Below are 20,981 nucleotides of genomic sequence, written 5' to 3'. Positions count from 1 at the left end.
TCTCCCCGTAATATCATTGATGGAAGGTGTGGAGTACCCACTTCACGCAAGACGGAAAATCGCAGCGGACGTCTTCTTGGACAGACCATCATGTCGACAAACAATGCCATCAATCCAGCCAATGCTATGCCGAAATCATCGAGCCACGTCGTTGTGACCGACCTCCGAGACCCTGGCCTCTTCTGCGGGACTGATATTGTGCATGTGGAGAAGTGGCTGGCCGACTACGAGCGCGCCAGCAAGACCAACAGCTGGGATCCGACTTTGATGCTCGCAAATGTCAGCTACAACCTTAGGGGCACAGCCAGTGTGTGGTTCGACATGCACAAGGAGGAGCTGAGCAGCTGTGACGTATGCAAACGAAAAATGAAAGAACTTTTCGGAAAGCTCATTGCACGTCAACGAGCTTCTCATAAGGAACTTTTGTGCCGAGCCCAAAACTCAACGGAGCCGCACAAGGTGTACATACAAAGTGTATTACCCCTTTGCCGGCAAGTTGATAGCCGAATTCCCGAAGCCGACAGTCAGCCACATTCGAAGGCATCGCTGACAACGGCTTTCACTTGCTTGTGTATACAGACTGCTCCACCATTGAAGACATTATCAGAGAGCGCCAGCGGTTCGAAGAATCAAAGAGCCGATGAGTCACGCAGCAATTTGTTCGGCTCCCTAACACTGTTGCCACGTCGTCGTGCGCAGACGTCTAGATTCAGCTGCCACCACGTACCGAAAAGTTCCTGCGTCTTGTTCGCCGAGAGATCGATGCAGCAACTTCATCTGCTCCTCAGGCTCGTTCTCACGAGGAAGCCCGCCCGACAGTGTCACTAATACAGGCCATCGTGCACGAAGAACAAGAAAATGCAAGCATCCAGTCAGTATGTGCCCTAAGTCGTGTCGCGGTCAGCCCTGCTTCATGCTACTGGCCACAACAGACGTATTCCAAGTACCGTGATTCGAACCAGTGGCGCACGCGTGACGACAGGCTGATATTTTTCAACTGCAATTGTGTCGGCCACACTTCCCGCTAATGTCGCTACCGTTGGCCATCGTCCCCTCATTCATCATACCGTCCAGACGACACCAGATCATCCCCTTTTTACAGCCACGAGGATCCACCAAACCGTATTGCACGAACATCGACCTCATGTTACGACTACTAGCCATCCCTCCAGACCCAGCGACGTTCTCGGTCACCTACACCCCGTTGCTCTCCTTCACCTTTCCCACGCCATCTCTACACGGAAAAATGACCAGTGCAGCTCCTGCAGGTGATGCGGCATTGACCTATCGACCCAGAAATCCTCTGTTAACTCTGGCTACTCGGCAAAACCTTTTGGACGTTGAAGTAGATGGCGTTCTTGTTTCAGCGCTCATCGACACACGTGCCCAAGTATCAGCCATGAGCGCTCACCTTTCTCCCCGTCTTCGTATAGTTGTTACAGCCACCTCATCGCCTATTGTTCGTGTAGCCGATGGCCGTACACCTACCGTCCTTGGAATGTGTTCTGCGCGTGTGAGCTTCGATGATCACAAGACCTCGGCCCTTTTTGCTGTTCCTTACGAGTGCCCTCATGACCTAATCCTCGGCCATGACTTTTTGAGCCGTCATTTAGCCGTGATCGACTGTTCATCTGGTTTGTTACAGTTAGAGCTTCTTGCTATAGCTGACCTCACTATGGCGTCGCCACCACGTTTATGTGTCGTTCAGGTTGTTCGTTTGCGCCCAGGTGCCATGGCTTACGTCTCATTTAACGAATACCGGCCGGTACGTGATGGTGACTACTTGATTACCCCCTCCTTGGACGTTGTTCTGACGCGACGAGTAGCTCTTTCTCACTCTTTTGTGAGTGTGTCTGCAAACAACGCTTGCATACCTGTCCTGAACTTTGGACGTTGCACCCAAATGCTTTTTGAAGATATCGCGCGACGCACGACATCACCTTTAGACGCAAACCACCCTGTTGCTTTGGTGATTGATGTCCCACAGTCACCTCCAGGCAGCCCTGCTGCTACCCCGACACCTAAAGACGCATTGGACAACATAATTGCCCCGGATCTGGACCCTTCTCAAAGCCTAGGCCTACGCCTTTTGTAGGCGCCATACCGCGACGTTTTTCATTTCGCTTCACCAAAACTTGAACAAACATCTCTGGTGACCCATAGAATTGACACCGCGGACGCAAAACTTATTCATCGACGCCCTTACTGTGTCTCGGCTACCGAGTGCAGCGTCATTCAAACGGAAGTTTACAACATGCTCGCTAAGGACATCATCGAGCCATCTTCGAGTGCTTGGGCGTCGCCCGTGGTAATTGTAAAAAGAAAGATAGCACCTGGCGGTTCTTGGTTGACTACCGGCACCTCAACAAAATCGCCGAAAAAGACGTCTACCCTTTGGCGCGAATAGGCGACGCCCTTGATTCCCTTCACGGCGCACGGTACTTTTCTTCTATTGACCTTCGGTCGGGCTATTGGCAAATAGCTGTTGATGAAAATGATCGGACGAAGACCACCTTCATTACACCCGATGGTCTATACCGGTTTAAGATCATGCCCTTTGGGTTGTGCAACGCGCCAGCAACATTTGAGCGCATGGTGGGCTTGTTACTGAGGGGTTTCAAGTGGTCATATGGCTCTGCTACCTGGACAATGTTGTCGTTTTCTTCCGACTTTCACCAGCCACCTGCAACGCTTGTCGGCTATTTTGCAAGTCTTTTGCACCGCGGGTTTTCAACTCAACTCTTCAAAATGCCACTTTGGCCGCCGAGAGATCAGCGTGCTCGGCCATTTAGTTGACGCTGTCAGTATACGACCTGATCCAGCAAAAATGCGCGCTGTCACCAACTTCTCTATTCCACGTTCCTCCAAGGATGTTCGCTCGTTTTTCGGCCTGTGCTCATATTTTGCCGGTTGAGGATTTCGCAGTCCTTGCACATCCCCTCACATGTATTTTGAAATAAAGACGCCCCTTTCTCTTGGAGACGTGACCAACCGTCGGCTTTTTCCCATCTCGTCGACCGACTCACGTCACTGTGTTTGCCCATTTCGATGACTCTGCACTGACTGAAGTACGCACCGATGCCAGTGGTCTTGGTATCAGCGCTGTCCTTAACAAAAAAATTACGGCATATTCACGGGGTGAATGATGATAAATGGGCGCGCGCTGCTGCCGCCCTGCGCTCTCTCCGCTGTGCAGCCTTATCCATCCGGCGACTCCGAGCACGCGCCAACAGCGAACGGATTTTATTACAATGCTCCCCCTAGCGTACGTCGCCGCACTAAATCGAACGATTGCCTTCAACCAATGACACGCGCCATATGTGACATCATTCCTATTTTATAAGATTTCGCGTCTTTCATCAACTACAAGTACCGCTTTCTAGTTTATAACATCTTGCATCTTTCCATCATCAGCTACAAGTACCACCATCTAGTGAACACTGCAAGAACTAAACGAGAGGTGGCTACATACAGGAGACGGTACCGCCATCTAGTGAACACTGCAAGAACTAAACTAGAGGTGGCTACATACAGGGGACGGTACCGCCATCTAGTAAACACTGCAAGAACTAAACCGCCATCTATTGAACACTGCAAGAACTAAACTAGAGGTGGCTACATACAGGGGACGGTACCGCCATCTAGTGAACACTGCAAGAACTAAACTAGAGGTGGCTACATACAGGCTACAGGGGACGCACAGCCCACGCCCTAAGGAGCTTCGGCCCTAAAATCAACGTGGTCACGACTGCGTCATTGGTTACGCCAGGCGCCTCTTCTCCGCAGCTGAGCGGAACTATTCTATAACCGAGAAAGAGTGCCTTGCTCTTGTTAGGGCTGTCGGGAAATTTCGTCCCTATCTTTACAGCACACCTTTCACCGTGGTAAGTGATCACCACACCTTATGCTGGGTGTCTTCACTTAAGGATTCGGCTGGTCGACTTGGTCGTTAGGCACTACAACTTCAAGAGTACACGTTCACTGTTGTCTACAAGTCTGGTCACTCCCACGAAGACGCTGACTGCCTGTCCCGTTATCCCGTCGACCTACCAGACTCTTCGGCGAATGATACCACTCCGTGTGTGCTTGCTATGATGCAACTGTTGAACATTTCTGCTGAGAAACGACGTCACCCGACTCTTTGCAACATTATCGATTACCTCAGCTCTACAGCTCCCGATTCACCCCTTCGTCTCTTCGTGCTACGCGACGGCATCTTGCTACGTCGTAGTCTGATACCGGATGGTGCTGACCTCTTGCTTGTGATTCTAGCACACCTTCGTTCGACTGTTCTGGCCTAGCTTCACGACGTGCCGATAGTGGGGCACCTCGGCGTTTCCCACACCTACGATCATGTACGCCGTTGATTTTACTGGCCAGGAATGTATAGGTCAGTACGTCGTTACGTGACCTCATGTTATCTTTGTCAGCGCTGAGAAAAGTCAACACTTCCACCTGCCAGCTGTCTTCAATCACTCGACGTTCCATATGAACCGTTTCATCGTGTCGGCCTCGACTTGATTGGTCCGTTCTCTACGTCTGTCTCGGGAAATCGATAGGTCGCCATTGCCACGGACTATGCTACTCGGTTAGTATTTACTCGCGCACTTCCCACCAGCTGCGCGACCAACGTAGCGGACTTCTTGTTCCACATCGTCATCCTTCAGCACGGAGCACCGCGGCAGCTTCTGATGGACTGTAGAAAGCAGTTTCTATCTCATGTCGTTCATGATATTTTAATGTCTTGCTCAACCAAACATAGGCTAACCACGGCCTACCATTCACAGACAACCGTCTTGATGGAGCGGATGAACCGAACCATTACCAACATGCTGACAATGTACGTGTCTGACGACCACCAAGATTGGAATGTAGCGTTGCCTTTTGTCACATTCGCCTACAAAACGTCGGGGCACGAGACGGCGGGCTATTCGCCTTACTTTTTTTTGTTTGGCCGAGATCCAGCTTTGCCTGTGAACACGATGATGCCTCCTTCAACGTGCTCACCCACTGAATACGCTCAAGAAGCTATATCTCGCACCGACCATGCGCGTCAACTTGCGCAAGTTCGGCTAACGGACTCACAGGCGTGCCAGAAACCTCGTTACGACAGCCGTCACCGAAACGGCTTCTTTCTCCCGGAATCTTTTGTTTTCCTGAGGTCACCAGCACGCCGTATTGGATTTTCTGAGAAGCTACTGTTACCCTACTCCGAACCATACCATGTGCGTTACCAAGTAATCGACGTCACGTATGAATTCGAACAATTGTCTTCGTCCTCGTCCACAACACCCCGCACGGACATCGTTCACGTTGTCCGTCTGATGCCTTACCTTACACCAGACTCCCCCAACACACATGGTGACCACCTTCACTACCGTCTTTCCCCGGCTGCACCGAGTCGGTGCCTTAGCCGCCGGAGGATAATGTTATGTGCCGCTCACCTAGAGGACGAGGAAGAAAATGACTAGGTGGTGCCTGCTCTCGTTATCTTGGTTATTTTGGCCATCACTACTGTATACTGTATTTATTACGCCCTTTTCTGACATCCCCCCCAGTAAGAATATTTTCTGGAAGTATTATCCGCGAGGGCGAACCTAGCTTTTACCTTTTAACTCTGCACACAGTAATTTTGCAAAGGAATTCATTGTCTTACGATGCCTTGAATCGGCACTGACGAATTCCTGCGTTTACTTGGCTCAGAATAGCTTTAATAGCCAGATTGGATGCTTACAGACAGGTTCCTTTGTGCAACCTTGATTGCGGCACCTCCAATCCTTCTTTAGAAATTGAAGGGCAAAAAGAATCTTGTGTCTGCTTATGCAAAAAGAAAGGCCGGAAGTGGTAGCCTTATGTGCAGAAAGGGCAACACAGTTTAAAGAATGTGACTAATAGTTAAAATGTACTGTACCAATAGTTTCACTTGTTCAGCGATACATAAACTAGCAGGGCTACGCTTGGAATATAGTACTACTTAAAAAATCGCCATGCGGAAAACAGCACGCACGGCCCTACGTCACATGCTCTGTGAGCGTAGTGTATGAAATTTCGCATACTTGCGTAAAGCTGTATATCAGCTTGACCGATCGTTGTGTAAGCGATGGGGTGCGGGATGATGAGTGATCTGTTAAAAATATTTAGACGTTTCATCTGCCTATGCATTGCAAGACTTGTGCATGTGAACAAATGTTGTCTGGCATTCGAATTCTGGATAGAAGTAGAAATGATATGGTGAGAGAACTAATAAAGACTTATGGCATTTAAAAAAAGGTGATTGTATTAGTGACACTTCTCTTGTGCGGCGCGGTACAAAAAAATTGTTTTTAGAAACTTGGCTCTGATATGTAGTTATGTTCCTCTGCCACTCCTGATCAGTGCTGTATTAGATGTGCATTGAACTGAAGGGCGCCACTCGGCTATGTATATATTTCGGGACACTTACAAATTAAGCTGCGTTGCGAGTTAGCACCCTGCCTTATCTTTGTGTGTTCCTTCCTGTCCTCCTCGGTTTTGCGCTTCAAAGCTTTAAGAATCTGAAGCAACTAACCAATCAACGCATACTTTTAAACAACATCTACGGCCCCTACCGGACGTGTACAGGCTAGACAGACGAGGCCAGATGCCGACTGGCTGACTTTCGCTCGTTTCGTGACAGTGTACACTGAGCCTGCTAACCGCATATTTGGCAAAACGTTTGTGAAGTTTTTTGTTACATTTTGTGATTTTAAAGAGGCCCTGCGACACTATTTGAGCATGTATTTTTTATCGCTTTTTCAGGTGCTCTGTAACGCGCCGATATCGTTGCGTGAATGGCAACGCCGAAATCGACGCTGTTATAATTTTAATGCATGGGACAAACTACCTTGGTTTCAGACTGTGGTGACACACATCGGCTATTTCTGTTATGGGAAGGGACGTAATGTCATGTGACGTGACGGCAAACACCGTTCGCTTTTGATTGGCTGGACGCGAGAAATAGCCTGCAATATTCATATGCATGGTGGTGGCTGGGCCATACGAAAGAATGAGAAAAACACCAAAAACTTTTTTCTATACTTTCTCAGAAAGAAATCATTCCTGTTTCGAAATGATGTATTTTGAGAAGAATGAGCACAACACGGCCTGCGAACGAAGGTATGGTACGCCAGCAAGAAACTAATTATGGAAAGGCATGCTGCGTTTTTTGCGAGCCAACAATGCGACGGTTGGTGGGCGCTGGCGTTGACGTAGAAGGAGTCCTGAATTCAAGCTGAGAAGTAACCCTGCCCAAAGCCCATGTGTGTATTTTACACAGTGTGACCGTTGGTTCACATGGTTACTATGAACCACATGGTTACTATATACCATGTGGTTCTACTCGACCCACAAGGTTCATAGTAACCATGCTAACGACGCTGTTAAAAAGAGTGGTAGTGAGGTATTTTGTGAAGACCATGAGGTGACATTTCCGAAATGTCTTTATGAGACGCGTGCTGTGACTGGAAGCGGCCTTTGACGTCAGCAGGTGAGTGAAATGCGAAAGAGAATGCTTCTCCTCGTCGTCTGATCAAATTTTGAACGTTGAGGACTCATAACTTCACTGTCCATACACCAATTTCCATCATTCTTGCTGCATTTGTCGCAGTAATCATCGCTACACGTGTTCCATTGCTTAATAGGACTGTTGGACAAGTGTCGCAGGGCTCCTCTAAGCCAGAGTACGACTTTTATTCATGAACTTACCCGACTTTTTGAACATTTTCGCGGCTTTTATAAAATTCGCATAGACCTAGCCGGCAGATGTTTCTCCAGGAATTATTCTGAGAAATTCTGTGACTAGTGGTGAATCTCCGCCGTTAGCATCCCCAAGACGGAATGACACGTGGCCGAACTGTAAAATGCGGCGCGCTACGGAGAAAAGAGTCACACTGGTGGTGCCCTTGCAAGATTTCTTCGGCTGATTTATTTGTCATTGTTTTTTATTCGTATATATATATATATATATATATATATATCACCATGCTACATAACGGTGGCGGCAATGGCGAAAAATAGCTGGGAGTCTCTGTACAAAGGTTATTGCAGAAACATGATTAAGAAAGAAAAAAAAAAGAAAATGACTTTTATTTATTACGTATTTAGCCACTTCCAACTGGTTTATTTTGGCTTCAAGCAAAATTTTCTTGCACTTATTTTTCCTGTAAATAGAAATGAGGAAAAGTACTTAAAGACACCACTTCAGTAATCTAAGCTGCTACGTATAAACTATGAGTACCTCAACACAAAAACAACTACCAGCGGCAGCACATGTGTCTTTGCTGTCCAGAGAACATTCAAGCATAATATAAAAATGGTCTTGCGCTACCGCAGATACCTCGTTTTCGTAAGGTAATTGCTTCTAGTGCGTACTGAAAATACGTATTTCTAACAAAATACGCTAAAATGGCATTGATAAAAATAATCTAAATCTTATATAGGTCCCAGCAAAAACTTGATAAAAACACAACACTCTCTACATTAGGCGGACGCTTTTGAATAATTTATTAAGAAGGTCAACGGATATAGAATAGTTACAGGCTGCCTTGTATTGACACCGTAGTGGTTTCGATTACTGGGAGTTAGAAATTTTCATTTGAAAAAGCAGTTCATGGCGTTAACTTTACATTTTTGCCCCGAATATTGTGATACTAAGCTGCTTGGTATGTACGCTGTAGATGTGGAACCATCTACATGAGAAAAAGCAAAATTGACTCGGCTGTGCTTTCTCCTTATAGCACAGTATAAATTGTTGTGGCTATAGATCCAAAACGTTCTTTTGTGAGGCTGCTTGAAATATTGTCTGAAGAAATATTGCAAAATCCAATAGCATGCACAAGCCAGAGCAGAAACACACACACACACACACACACACACGCGCACACACACACACACAGAGAGAGAGAGAGAGAGAGAGAGAGAGGTCCCCGCATCCCCGGTTAAATAACTACGTAATAAAACAATTCAACTGGCGAATGCACGTTGGAGCGTTGATTTTGTAGCCATTAGCCGAATACTTGTAACTACCTCCGAGATTAGTATTGCTTCCTGTCTGAACTAAACAGTGCCTCTTTTTCAAGGAACAACTTATGACGCACAACAATTTAAAATAGTATTAGTGCATGACGTTTTGCGTGCAAAAATTATCATATTGACATTTGGTGTTCATAGCCGGTTGCTGTGGCCACTTAAAAAGGCCTAACACTGTTCGTCTTTGTGACCTTCGCCCATTTCAGCTATAGGCGCGGCTTGCCGGAATATAAGAGACACTGTGGTGGAGGATGAAATATCAATCATTCAGTACACTGCGACCTCTACAGATGTCGTACAGTACAAAAACATCTACCATTTCACCTATATCAAAATGCAGCCGTTGTGTCCGGTATCGTAGCCATGACCGTCGGGTCATAAGATGAGCACCGTAAAAAATGATGTACCATGCATGACGGACTAACACTACAATGTCGCATCGAGTACGCATAGCATCAATTGCACTTACTGTTGCAACTTCTCATACATTGGGGGCATAACAGAAACCCTCCTACAAGTTGCGAACATCCTCCCGCATCGTGACGTTCACAAACTTCTGATGTTGAATTGTAAAACCACAAACGAAGACGATGATTGCCCACACAATTCACTTTTGCTGGTGACAAACGGCATCTTCTGGGTAATTTCATCCTACCTGTAACATAAAAAATTGTATTTGATTTGATCAGATCATTCAATGGGTACTATAATTTCATGTCACATCAATATTTGCCTGAGAGTAGTAGAATACTGCAATATTCGTATTGGTATTGTCTTGACGATGCCATCATTGTAGTTAATGTTACAAAGAGCACAATAAAAACAAACTGGTTCTTCTGCATGAGTGCGAACTTCAACTTATTTTTTTAGGCATAGTCGACCGAAATGAAATACAAGAAGCTTGTAAAAACAGGTAATTTATTATTTACGGTCATTGTAACGTCTATTGAAACTGAGAAATGCCATGAGTGTGGCTTCGTAAACTATGCTCGCTTGTCCTCCTTTATGTATATGTATATATATATATATATATATATATATATATATATATATATATATATATATATATATATATATATATATATATATATATATATATATATAGGTGGGTCTTAAAATTACTCTGCAGAAAACGAAAGTAATGTACAACAGCCTCGGAAAGGAGCAGCGCTTCGAGATAGGTAATAGTGCACTTGAAGTTGTAAAAGACTATGTCTACTTAGGGCAGGTAATAACCGCAGAGCCGAACCACGAGATTAAAGTAACTAGAAGAATAAGAATGTGGTGGAGCACATTCGGCTTGCACTCTCAAATTATGACAGGTAGATTGCCACTATCTCTCAAGAGGAAGGTATATAACAGTGGTATCTTGCCGGTACTTAGCTACAGAGCAGAAACCTGGAGACTTACAAAGAAGGTTCAGCTTAAATTGAGGACGACGCAGCGAGCAATGGAAAGAAAAATGGTAGGTGTAACCTTGAGAAACAAGAAGAGAGCAGAGTGGATTAGGGGACAAAGGGGGGTAAATCATAGTTGAAATAAAGAAGAGGAAATGCACATGGGCCAGGCATGTAGTGCGTAGACAGGATAACCGCTGGTCATTAAGGGTAACTAACTGGATTCTCAGAGAAGGGAAGCGGGTTAGGGGGAGACAGAAGGTTAGGTGGGCAGATGAGATTAAGAAGTTTGCGGGTGTAAATTGGCAGCAGCAAGCACAGAACCAGGTTAACTGGCGGAACATGGGAGAGGCCTTTGTCCTGCAGTGGACGCAGTCAGGGTGATGATATACATACATACATACATATATATATATATATATATATATATATATATATATATATATATATATATATATATATATATATATATATATATATTGTTAAGGCGTTTATTAGCCGGTACCGAACGAGAATATACAATGGCGACAGTCACAGCCAAGCACGGGCTCTCAGCGCGAGCGGCGTCCTTTTTGGGTAGCCCCACTAGGAGGTACTCAAGAGTTCGACCAATTTCAGAGTTTGGAGGCTTCGCTACAATTACCCCGGGGTTGAAGAGGGAGCCGCCTGGCGTCCTAACAGCTTGTTACTATAAGCGGGTTATAATAAGCCTTCAGGCGCTCCACGTTGACGATGTCTCGCCCACGGCGGCGCATGTCCGAAGATTGTTCAACGGGTTCGATCAGATAGTTGACGGGTGAGGTGCGCTCGATGACATGGTAGGGGCGTTCGTATTTGGGATGTAGTTTGGAAGAGAGGCCAGATACAGAGGTCGGGATCGAGAGCCATACAAGCGCACCAGGAAGGAACGTGGGCTCAGAAGTGGTGGAGCCATCACGAATACTCTTCGGCCGCTCTTGCTCTTGCGTCGTAAAAGTCTTGGCAAGCCTGGCTGTCTCGGAAATAGGTGTACACTCAGATGGATCCGGCGTGTACGGGAGTATCGTGTCCATGGTGTGTGACGGGTGCCTTCCGTACAGCAAGTAGAAAGGTGAAAAACCAGTCGTGCTCTGAGGGGCGGTGTTGTAGGCGTAGGTGACGAAGGGCAGTATATTCTCCCAATTAGTGTGGTTGGCAGCGACGTACATAGAAAGCATGTCGCCGAGGGTGCGGTTAAAGCGTTCGGAAGGCCATTCGTCTGTGGGTGGTAAGCAGTAGTTTTGCGGTGGGCAGAATGGCACTCCGTCAGAATGGCTTCGACGACTTCCGACAAGAAGACACGGCCTCGATCGCTGAGAAGCTCTTGGGGTGGTCCGTGGCGCAGTATGAATTGATGCAGCAGAAAGGACGCAACATCGCGCGCAGTAGCCGCAGGGAGAGCGGCGGTTTCGGCGTATCGCGTTAAATGGTAAACGGCAACGATGGCCCAGCGGTTACCAGCCGACGTCAGAGGAAGTGGTTCATACAAATCGATACCTACGCGCCCAAAGGAACGGTCAGGGCAAGGTAACAGTTGCAGACCGGCGTGCGACATGTGGGCTGACGGTTTACGGCGTTGGCAAGTGAGGCAAGAGCGAACGAACTGCTGCACATAGCGGTACATCCCGCGCCAGAAGTAGCGTTGTCGAATGCGGTGGTAAGTTTTGAATACCCCAGAGTGCGCACATTGCGGATCAGAATGGAAAGATTCACATATCTCCAGCCGCAGACTGCGGGGTATGATGAGTAACCACTGCCAGCCATCAGAGTCGTAATTGCGTCGGTGTAGGAGGCCGTCACGGATGGCGAAATGGTGAGCTCGACGACGCAAGGCACGCGTCGATGGTGTTGCGGACGGATCAGAGAGCAAGTCGATCAGCGGGGCAATCCAATTATCCTTTCGCTGTTCGGTAGCGAAGATGTCAACATCGATGGCAGATACAGCAATTGAGGTTACTGAGCAGGGCACGCCGTCTTGAGGTAGAGGGGAGTGTGAGAGGGCATCAGCGTCAGCATGCTGGCGTGCGTTGTGGTAGAGCACACGGATGTCGTAGTCTTGTAAGCGAAGAGCCCAACGGGCGAGACGGCCTGAGGGATCCTTCAATGATGAAAGCCAGCATAGTGCTTGATGGTCGGTGACGACATCGAATGGGCGACCTTACAAATAAGGTCGAAACTTTGTAAGAGCCCAGACGATCGCCAGGCACTCTTTCTCCGTGACGGTGTAGTTTGTCTCGGCTTTCGTGAGCGTACGGCTTGCATATGCTACGACATATTCAGGGAATCCGGGTTCTCGCTGTGCCAGGACAGCGCCAAGGCCTACACTGCTGGCGTCTGTGAGCACCTCCGTTGGGGCTGTAGGGTCGTAGTGGCGTAGAATGGGAGGCGACGACAACAAATGGCGGAGCTTCGCGAACGCGTCGTCGCACTCGGATGACCACGAATTGAAGGGCCCGTTACTTCCAAGAAGCTTCGTCAGCGGTGATATTATCCTGGCAAATTTTCGTATAAAGCGTCGGAAGTATGAGCACAGGCCCACGAAACTACGCAGTTCTTTGACAGATGCACGTTTGGGGAATTCGGCCACGGTCTGAAGCTTGGCAGGATCAGGAAGAATGCCGTCTTTGGACACGACGTACCCAAGTATGGTGAGTTGCCGTGCTGCAAAGCGGCACTTTTTCAGATTAAGTTGCAAGCCGGCATTGCTCACACGAGCAAAAACTTCTTTCAGACGTTGGAGATGCGTGGAGAAATCCGTAGCAAAGACAATGACATCGTCGAGGTAACTCAAGCACGTGCACCATTTCAAGTTGCGCAGAATGGTGTCCATCATGCGCTCAAAGGTCGCAGGTGCATTACATAGACAAAACGGCATGACGTTGAACTCGTACAAGCCGCCTGGCGTGACGAAGTCGGTCTTTGGTCGAGCGTCGTCAGCCATGGGTACTTGCCAGTACCCCGAGCGCAGGTCGAGAGAAGAAAAAAAATCGCCTTCATCAAGGCTGTCAATCGCGTCATCGATGCGTGGCAGTGGACAAACATCCTTGCGAGTGATCTTATCGAGCCGTCTGTAGACCACACAGAACCGCACAGAACCGTCTTTCTTCGCAACAAGAACAACAAGAGACGCCCATGGACTGACTGTCCAAGGTTTGAATAACGTCGCGTCGGAGCATATCGTCAACCTGATCATTAATTACTCGACGTTCAGCAGGCGACACGTGATATGGACGTTGCCGTAAAGGTGGATGGGCACCAGTGTCAATGCGATGCATAACAACGGACATGCGACCAAGAGAACTTCGCTCGACATCGAAAGAAGAACGATATTCTTGCAACAGCGCCAGAAGTTGGGAACGCTGTACGGCCGTAAGGTTGTCAGCGATGGAGGGGCCAAATACATCAGCAGATGACGAATCAGAAGTTGAAACAGCATTGATAGTACACGACCTGGGACCGCGCGTGTCATCGGGTGCGTTTAGGACTTGTGCGTCGTCGACTGCTTCCACTCTGCCGAGACATTCCCCTCGAAGCAAGGTAACAGCGTACGGGGACGGGTTGGTTACAAAAATAGCAGCGTTGCTCTGGTTGACCTGCACGGTCGCGAAAGGCACTAGCAGTCCTTTCCTGCTGCAAGCGCGATCAGATGGCGAAACAAGTGCAATGGTGTCAGAGAGACCGGCGCAGTAGACAGACACAGCCGTCGTCGAGTTTAGAGGCACAGTTGTATCGTCTTTCGTTAGAATCTTGCTCAGTGTCGAGGGACTGTCTTCTGGCGTCAAATGCGAGAAGGGTGAGAGCTCAATTTCGGCGGCGGCACAACGGATGACGGCATCATGGCGGGAGAGAAAGTCTCATCCCAGGATGACGTCATGAGAGCATGCCGGAATGATGGCGAACTGGGCGACATACAGAACGTCCTGGATGACAACGCGAGCTGTGCACCTTGCTGTAGGATGGATACGGCGCAAACTTGCAGTACGGAGGGATAACCCAGAAAGTGGCGTCGTCATTTTTCTAAGTAAGCGGCAGAGTTTTTCGTCCATAACTGATACTGCAGCTCCAGTGTCAATAAGAGCCGATGCACAAACACCGTCCACAAGCACGTCAATGACATTCGAGGGGCTGCTCTGAGGGCTTTCACATAGCGATAGCGTCGCAGTCCTTGCCTCGGGGACAGCGACGACTAGGTATAATATTTCTTCTTGAAGATAAGCTTATGGCTCTAACAGAAAAAACCTAGAAGAAACAACCTGAGAATAGTTCAGGCTTTTATTCCGCTCGGTCCTGTACCCAGATTTTACATACTTCCGAAGATTCACATGCAAGGTAACCCGGGCCAAGCGATCATTTCCGGCATTAACACTACAACCGAGTTTTCGTGCTATGATGATTCCGTAAATAAATACTCCAGAGACATTTTCATTATTTTTCAAAGGCACCAATAATTTTCTTCAAGACATATTAGGTCTTAATATTCCCCAAATTGCGATACTTGTAACACTGGACATCTCCTCGCTTCTTACTAACATACCGCATGCCGATGGAACAGCTGCAGTGTTGAAGGCATACGAATATTCTTGCTTTGAATGACCCATCGATAAATAAACCCTGCATTTGCTGTTGAAGATTATTCTTGAACTTAATAACCTTTAATTTGACAATTGCCATTATGTTCAGATCGCGGTACGTCAATGGGAACCCGAATAGGCCCTACTAATGCTAACATTTTCATGGGCATTCTAAAGAATATCGATTTGACCAGCACTGACTAGTGGCCTTCGTTTTATACACGGTTTACAGATGATAAATGCTTAATTTGAACTCATGGGAGGACACGCTCTTAAAATATATAGATGGATTTTATAATTTCCGTCCGTCGATCAAACTTTCGTAGATTGGTGGATACATGGGGTTGAACGTCCCAAAACCACCATATGAGTATGAGAGACATCGTAGTGGAGGGCTCCGGAAATTTCGACCACCTGGGGTTCCTCAACGTGCACCCAAATCTGAGCACACGGGCCTGCAACATTTCCGCCTCCATTGAAAACGTAGCCGCCTCAGCCGGGATTTGAACCCGCGACCTGAGGGTCGGCAGCCCAGTACCTTAGCCACTAGACCACCGTGGCAGGGTAAGCTTTTGCAGAGGTATTCAACAAATTTTCTTAACTTTATGAATGTCACTGGTACGCTTTCCGAAGGAAAATTGCTGACAAAATTATACCACAAACCTACTGATAGGAAGCAACTTCTCCATTTCTAGAGCAGCCATGTGCGACATTGTAACACAGGTATACCTTATAGTCAGGCTCACCGTTTTGAGTGATTGTGTTCCGATCGCGAAGATTTTTTATTTGCCTGCGAGCAATCGATTAGCGCTCTCATCAAACGATGGTATCTGACGGGCTTGGTCAATGACTATATAGACCGAGCAGAGAAATTTAATAGACATATAGAGCCGAAATTTCTAGCGGAAACCATTTGCCTGAACAGCGTGCTGGCACTAATCTCGTACTAACTTACTCGGCATTAGTGCCAAAGGGTCTTCTTAAACTGAAACGCCACCACAACATCCTTGCTTAAAGTGAGCATCTGAAAAAGTATCTTTTCTAACCACCTCGCATAGTTTTCTGGTGCTTGGATAATCTCCGTCATATGTTAACATCCTCAAAATCAAACGAACCCACAACATCTGGTTGTCCACCCTGCAACAAATCACGCTCCAAGGTTTGTGATATATGCAAACAACTCAGGAAGCCGTTAGTACGTCGTCAAACCTCACTCTTTAAAATTTGCGGCTCCTTTATTTGAGATAGCTCTAACGTTATATACATGCTCGAGTGCGCCATCTGCCAAGAACAATATATTGGCCAAACTGAAACATCGTTCCGAATACGCTTAAACAACCACAGATCGCAAACCGATATGCTACCTAACCTCCCACTCTCAAACCATGTTTGCTTGACAGGACACTCTTTCTAAAAAATTTGGGTCACTATACCTAAATCCGACTGTTGATCTCATCACAATCATGGAATCTTGGAATCATAGCTCATCTATAAATTCAACAATATTTGATCGGGCATTGTGGCGTTTGGCAAGCCACCCTTTTGCCACGGCCGCCAGAACCAAAGAAAGAGAGCCGCCTCATTTTGTGGAGATAAGGAGCAGTGCCAAGATGCCCTGCTGTTTCTATGTACTGGGCGCTGTGTGGCTGAAATCACTCTGCGGAGCACCGCTGTCCTTCGGGACCGCGCAGAGATGTGACACGTGACGTCTTGGTGCCCCGTAAAAGCCACAATGCCAAGGTTCCGCCAATTACGGACGTCCAACCACCACGCTGTGCGTCTGTGACTGATGAGCTGCCGACGCTCAAATCAGTACCAGATGCTAGGTATTGCCCCTCGGAGGCTACTAGACCGCAATCGTCCTTCCACCAAGCTTAGGTGGATGGCGCAAGCGGCGAGATGACAAACACAATTTACCCCGCTTCTGGAAGCAAGATTTGCCGGAGAAGGCCACATTGCCGGCACCATACACGTGTTTGGTTCATGTTTGTGTGCTTGTCGGGGTCGGTGCTGGCATAATGACACTCGTGCGTGCTGTGGAACATGGTATTGGACAGTGCTATATCGACCTATTCTTCGTTCTCGGGGCCTACAGAGATGATACTGGATTTATTCAGCCCTCATGGGCTGCTTAGTGTGCTTCCTAAAGCTTGTTCAATACACAATCTTTTTCAATGGAAAGCTTTCAATTTATACGATAGGTATAGCGCGAGAACAGAACGACGACGAAGAGACAAGAAAGACGCGAAGGACACGAGCGATAACTTCCAACAGAGTTTATTGCGCACAGCGCAAAATCATATAGAGGAGGCAGTAAACCACCTGGTCGCGTGCCACCTGAGACCTGTTCGCGTCTTCTTGCTCAGCACTGCACAGAGGGCAACTGTGTGCCACTTTTCAAGGACACAGTGACGCTGTACAGGCACTGGGATGAGCGCACCCGAGTCATAGTAGAGGCCGCCCAGATGGCATGCGAACAGGTGTCATGCATTAGCGAGCCCTCTGTGTGTCTTCTCCGAGAAGGAACTTTAGTTCCTCTGAGGTTTCGGTGTGCGGAAGTAGTTACAATATTTTTACTTTTTCTGTTTCGTTTCCTTATAGACTTTACTTTGCCTTTTTCTGTGCTTTTGTTTTTACCCTTACTCGTGTATTGCTCTTTGTGCCACATGGTTTTTGTCACATGGTTTACTATGTCCTCTATATGTTTTCGCACTCTGCGCAATAAACTCAGTTGGAAGTTAGCGCTCATGTCCTTCTTGTCCTTCTTGTCTTTTCGTCATTCTGTTCTCGCGCTATAACTATCGTCATGTCATACCAACTAGCCCAAGCTGCAACAATTTTAATTTAGAGCTTCGGGCCAGAGAGCCCGTGCCATGTTAATAATGTAAATAAACCATCTCTACGAAGTTCAACCTCCTCCAGCCTCGACATCTTGATCCCGGATTTCCGGTGCCGCCAACCCAGGTCGCAACAACTGGTGACAGCGGTAGGATGAGACTCAGTGACGGAGAGTGACCTGGACTGGAGGTCAGCCGAAAGCCCTAGCCCTGGAATTCGGCGGGATGAAAGTAGTGTACCACGACCCCACGTAATTGAATGAGTGCCTGGCTTTGTGCTTGAGGTGTATCGAGTCTTTTAGGCTGGACCCGTTAAAAACATATATAACCGAGAACTGTCTAGCCTCTGTGGTTGTTAGTAGGGCACAGAGCAGCACTCGATGTTTATCTCAGCAAGTAGGTTAAGAACGAACACTCAGATAATTTAGTAGTAACTTGTGAGTTTTGCGCAATTTGTGAGGTACGTTGCGGGAAACTTTTGAAAGTTTACGGAAGTTTAAAATAGCAGAAGAGTGCAAAATAAATAGAAAAAGTGTAGAGAGCGAGGTTGGCCACGTAGTGCTACTTGTGTGATTATGCTTTCAGTCTCTGCTGTGGGAATAACCAGGCTTCAATTTCTGCAGACCCAGAATTGAAACTCTGGTGGGTTTGGGTTTTTTCACAGCAGAGCCAAAGCAAAGTAGTCGCTATGGACCTGATGAGATTGACGAGAGATAACCTGCTAAACCTGTGTTGGAATCTTGACCTAGAATTCGAGGATGATATGCCTGCATCTAAACTCCGTGAGGTAATTCTCGAAAGTAAAAGCGACACGACCGATATTGAGTACTCCGGGAATATATATTTATTGGAACAGAAATAGATAGAGAAAGAAAGATTAAGGAAGGAAGAACACAGGAAGGTGATGCGAGAAATTTCTGAAGAGAAGAAAAGGGTCAAACACGAGTGTGAAAAACTAGAACGCAGGTTAGATGCAAAGCAAAGGAGTGGTCAATCAGTACAGGTAGCACACGAGAAGTGTAAAAAACAGCTGAGTGTGGTGCAAATCGGAGCCGCAGGAAAAGCCAGCAACTGCGAGGGTAGAAGTAGGTTCATGAATTAACCATGGTTGACAGCTTCAAAAGAAGCAGTGCTTAGAGGAGAAATTTCTGAAGGCGAGAGTAAATGCGGCGAGGTGCTGTGCCAGGGGAAGGAAATTCTAGTAAAACAGCTAAGATAGCTGTAGACGGCCTGGCACAGACTCAAAGTGGGATTGTGCTTATGTCGGATATTGGCTTCGGAGTCCAAGATTTCGACCCGCTACGCAAGAACACCAGCATTAGGCCAGCACAGTGTACGGAAGTAGTGCAGGGTGGAGTAGTTGAGGACATCTCCCAGGCATGTGAGCTGGATTCACGAGAGAGTATCGCCACGGTGGATCCTGCATGCGGTGTCCAAGGTGTTTTCGAAACGCTAACCAGGAACGCCGAGGTGAATTCAGGAGATTGATCGATAGCAGATATCGCTGAGTACGATGCAGTTGTGAGCAGCTCCCTGGAGTGCGAGCTAGCTTTTTTCACAAAAAACAACAACTGCAGTGTTACGAGACGGGTTAAGCTGTCCGCCAGTCTGGAGAGTGAGGGAGAAGATGATTTGTGCGCAAATAATTCAGACTGTGCGGGCAAGACAGCTAACAAAACTAGCCTGAGTGCTGGCGAGCTAGAGAGGCGAGTGGAACGTTTAGAAATGAACCCCGAAAATAGGCGTAGGAGGAAGCGGCATCGTAATGGCGGGAGTGTTACAAAGAGCCCAACACGCTTGAAGGAGAGCAATAAGCGTTCAAACATAGTGAGCCGAATTAGGCATTTGTTGACGGCGCCGGAGTTGCTTCACTAGTGTACCAGCCGCCAGGCAAAAAGGAAAGGAAAAGCGCGTTTGGTGAAAATGCAAACAGAAGAAAGGAGCGTAGTAAACAGATTGAGGTTCATTTCATCCGTTTAACGGGACATACGTTTAATGGGACACGTAAGGGCAAGGTCACTGGATCGCAAGAAGTAGCTGAGCGAGGGAAACAATGCAGGTCGCCAGCGAGGAGCTTAGCGGGGTTAGGCACTGCGCCGTGTCGCCTGTAGCCAGACAGAAATAAGGTGCCTTCTTCCTTTTCCTTATGAACCACTAACAACACCAACAGAAGCGAAGCGTATGGGTTTCGACATTGTTCTGTTTCTGGTTCGCCAAGAAACGCCCACAGGGCTCGACCGCCTCGAGTTCGTCTCAAAATTGAGTGGCAGCGGTAAGCGTGTAAAAAGGCTCGTTGCTTAGTTGTTTTGTGTTTTCTTTTTGAAGTTCTGTTTTGACTGTTTAATTCGGTTTCGATTTTGGGAAGTGTTTTATATGTATTTCAGCTACGAGCTAGTGTTTAGGTAACAAGTTCTAGGTTTTGTTTATTTCTTAAGCAGTGTATGTTTTGCTTTTAAGGGTAAGTACTGTGCGGTTGCATAACGACACGCCTAGGAGCGTTTTTCGAGTAAGAGCGACGTTAGAAACAAATTTTGGGTGAGCGAGGAAACGCAAGGATATTCCTTGTGAGTTTTTTCACGATTCATGCGAAAGTTTTTTGTTGCTATTTTTGTTTTGTTCGCATGTGTTTAGTGTAGACGTAAAGAAAGTGAGTTTGTTGGTTCGAAAGTTATTGTGTAGCTTTTATGAATATGGCAACCACCAGACAGAAATAGTCGTTAATCCACGCAGGATTGTCTTCCGCAAACGCACCATAACGTGCGTTTCCGGAATTTTAATCTATATATAGATTTTCTTGCTATAGGTGCAGCACTAGAATCAATTTTTTGCCTGCTCAAAAGGAACTGACCACTAACTTTGGCGGCACAAAACTTTGGGGACTAAAAGACCACGTGAAGCAAAACGCTTTATTTTAGGAGTATGCGGCCTGGTAGCTTACAGCGGATCACTAACGCTGGCACACAAGTATGTCACGGAGAGCGCATCGATTGGGTATTTATTTTATTGAAAGCAGTTTGGGGAGAGATTATTCTCGTGTTGGAATTGGGAGCTTGAGGAAAAACTCAAAAAACGCTTCGATTGCTGCTATGTGTTTGATCGTAATACTTAAGGAA

General features: G+C 47.1%; 1 protein-coding gene across 2 annotated transcripts in view; it reads right to left on the bottom strand.

The window, feature by feature from the left end:
* Window positions 1–8,085: 8,085 nt before the first annotated feature.
* Window positions 8,086–20,981, bottom strand: part of LOC119167925 (uncharacterized) — a 61,695-nt gene continuing 48,799 nt past the window's right edge. For both annotated transcript variants that reach the window (XM_075865580.1, XM_075865581.1), the window contains 2 exons: window positions 9,515–9,700; window positions 8,086–8,177 (listed from right to left, as the gene is read on the bottom strand). In XM_075865580.1, the coding sequence (XP_075721695.1) occupies window positions 8,137–8,177; window positions 9,515–9,700 (227 nt within the window). In that variant the 3' untranslated portion in view covers window positions 8,086–8,136. The remainder of the gene's footprint in view (window positions 8,178–9,514; window positions 9,701–20,981) is intronic.

Source organism: Rhipicephalus microplus, chromosome 6 (assembly GCF_043290135.1).
Source record: "Rhipicephalus microplus isolate Deutch F79 chromosome 6, USDA_Rmic, whole genome shotgun sequence".
Classification (NCBI taxonomy): Eukaryota; Metazoa; Arthropoda; class Arachnida; order Ixodida; family Ixodidae; genus Rhipicephalus; species Rhipicephalus microplus.
The sequence above is the reverse complement of the archived record's forward strand: the minus strand, read 5'-3'. Positions and strand labels throughout refer to the sequence as shown.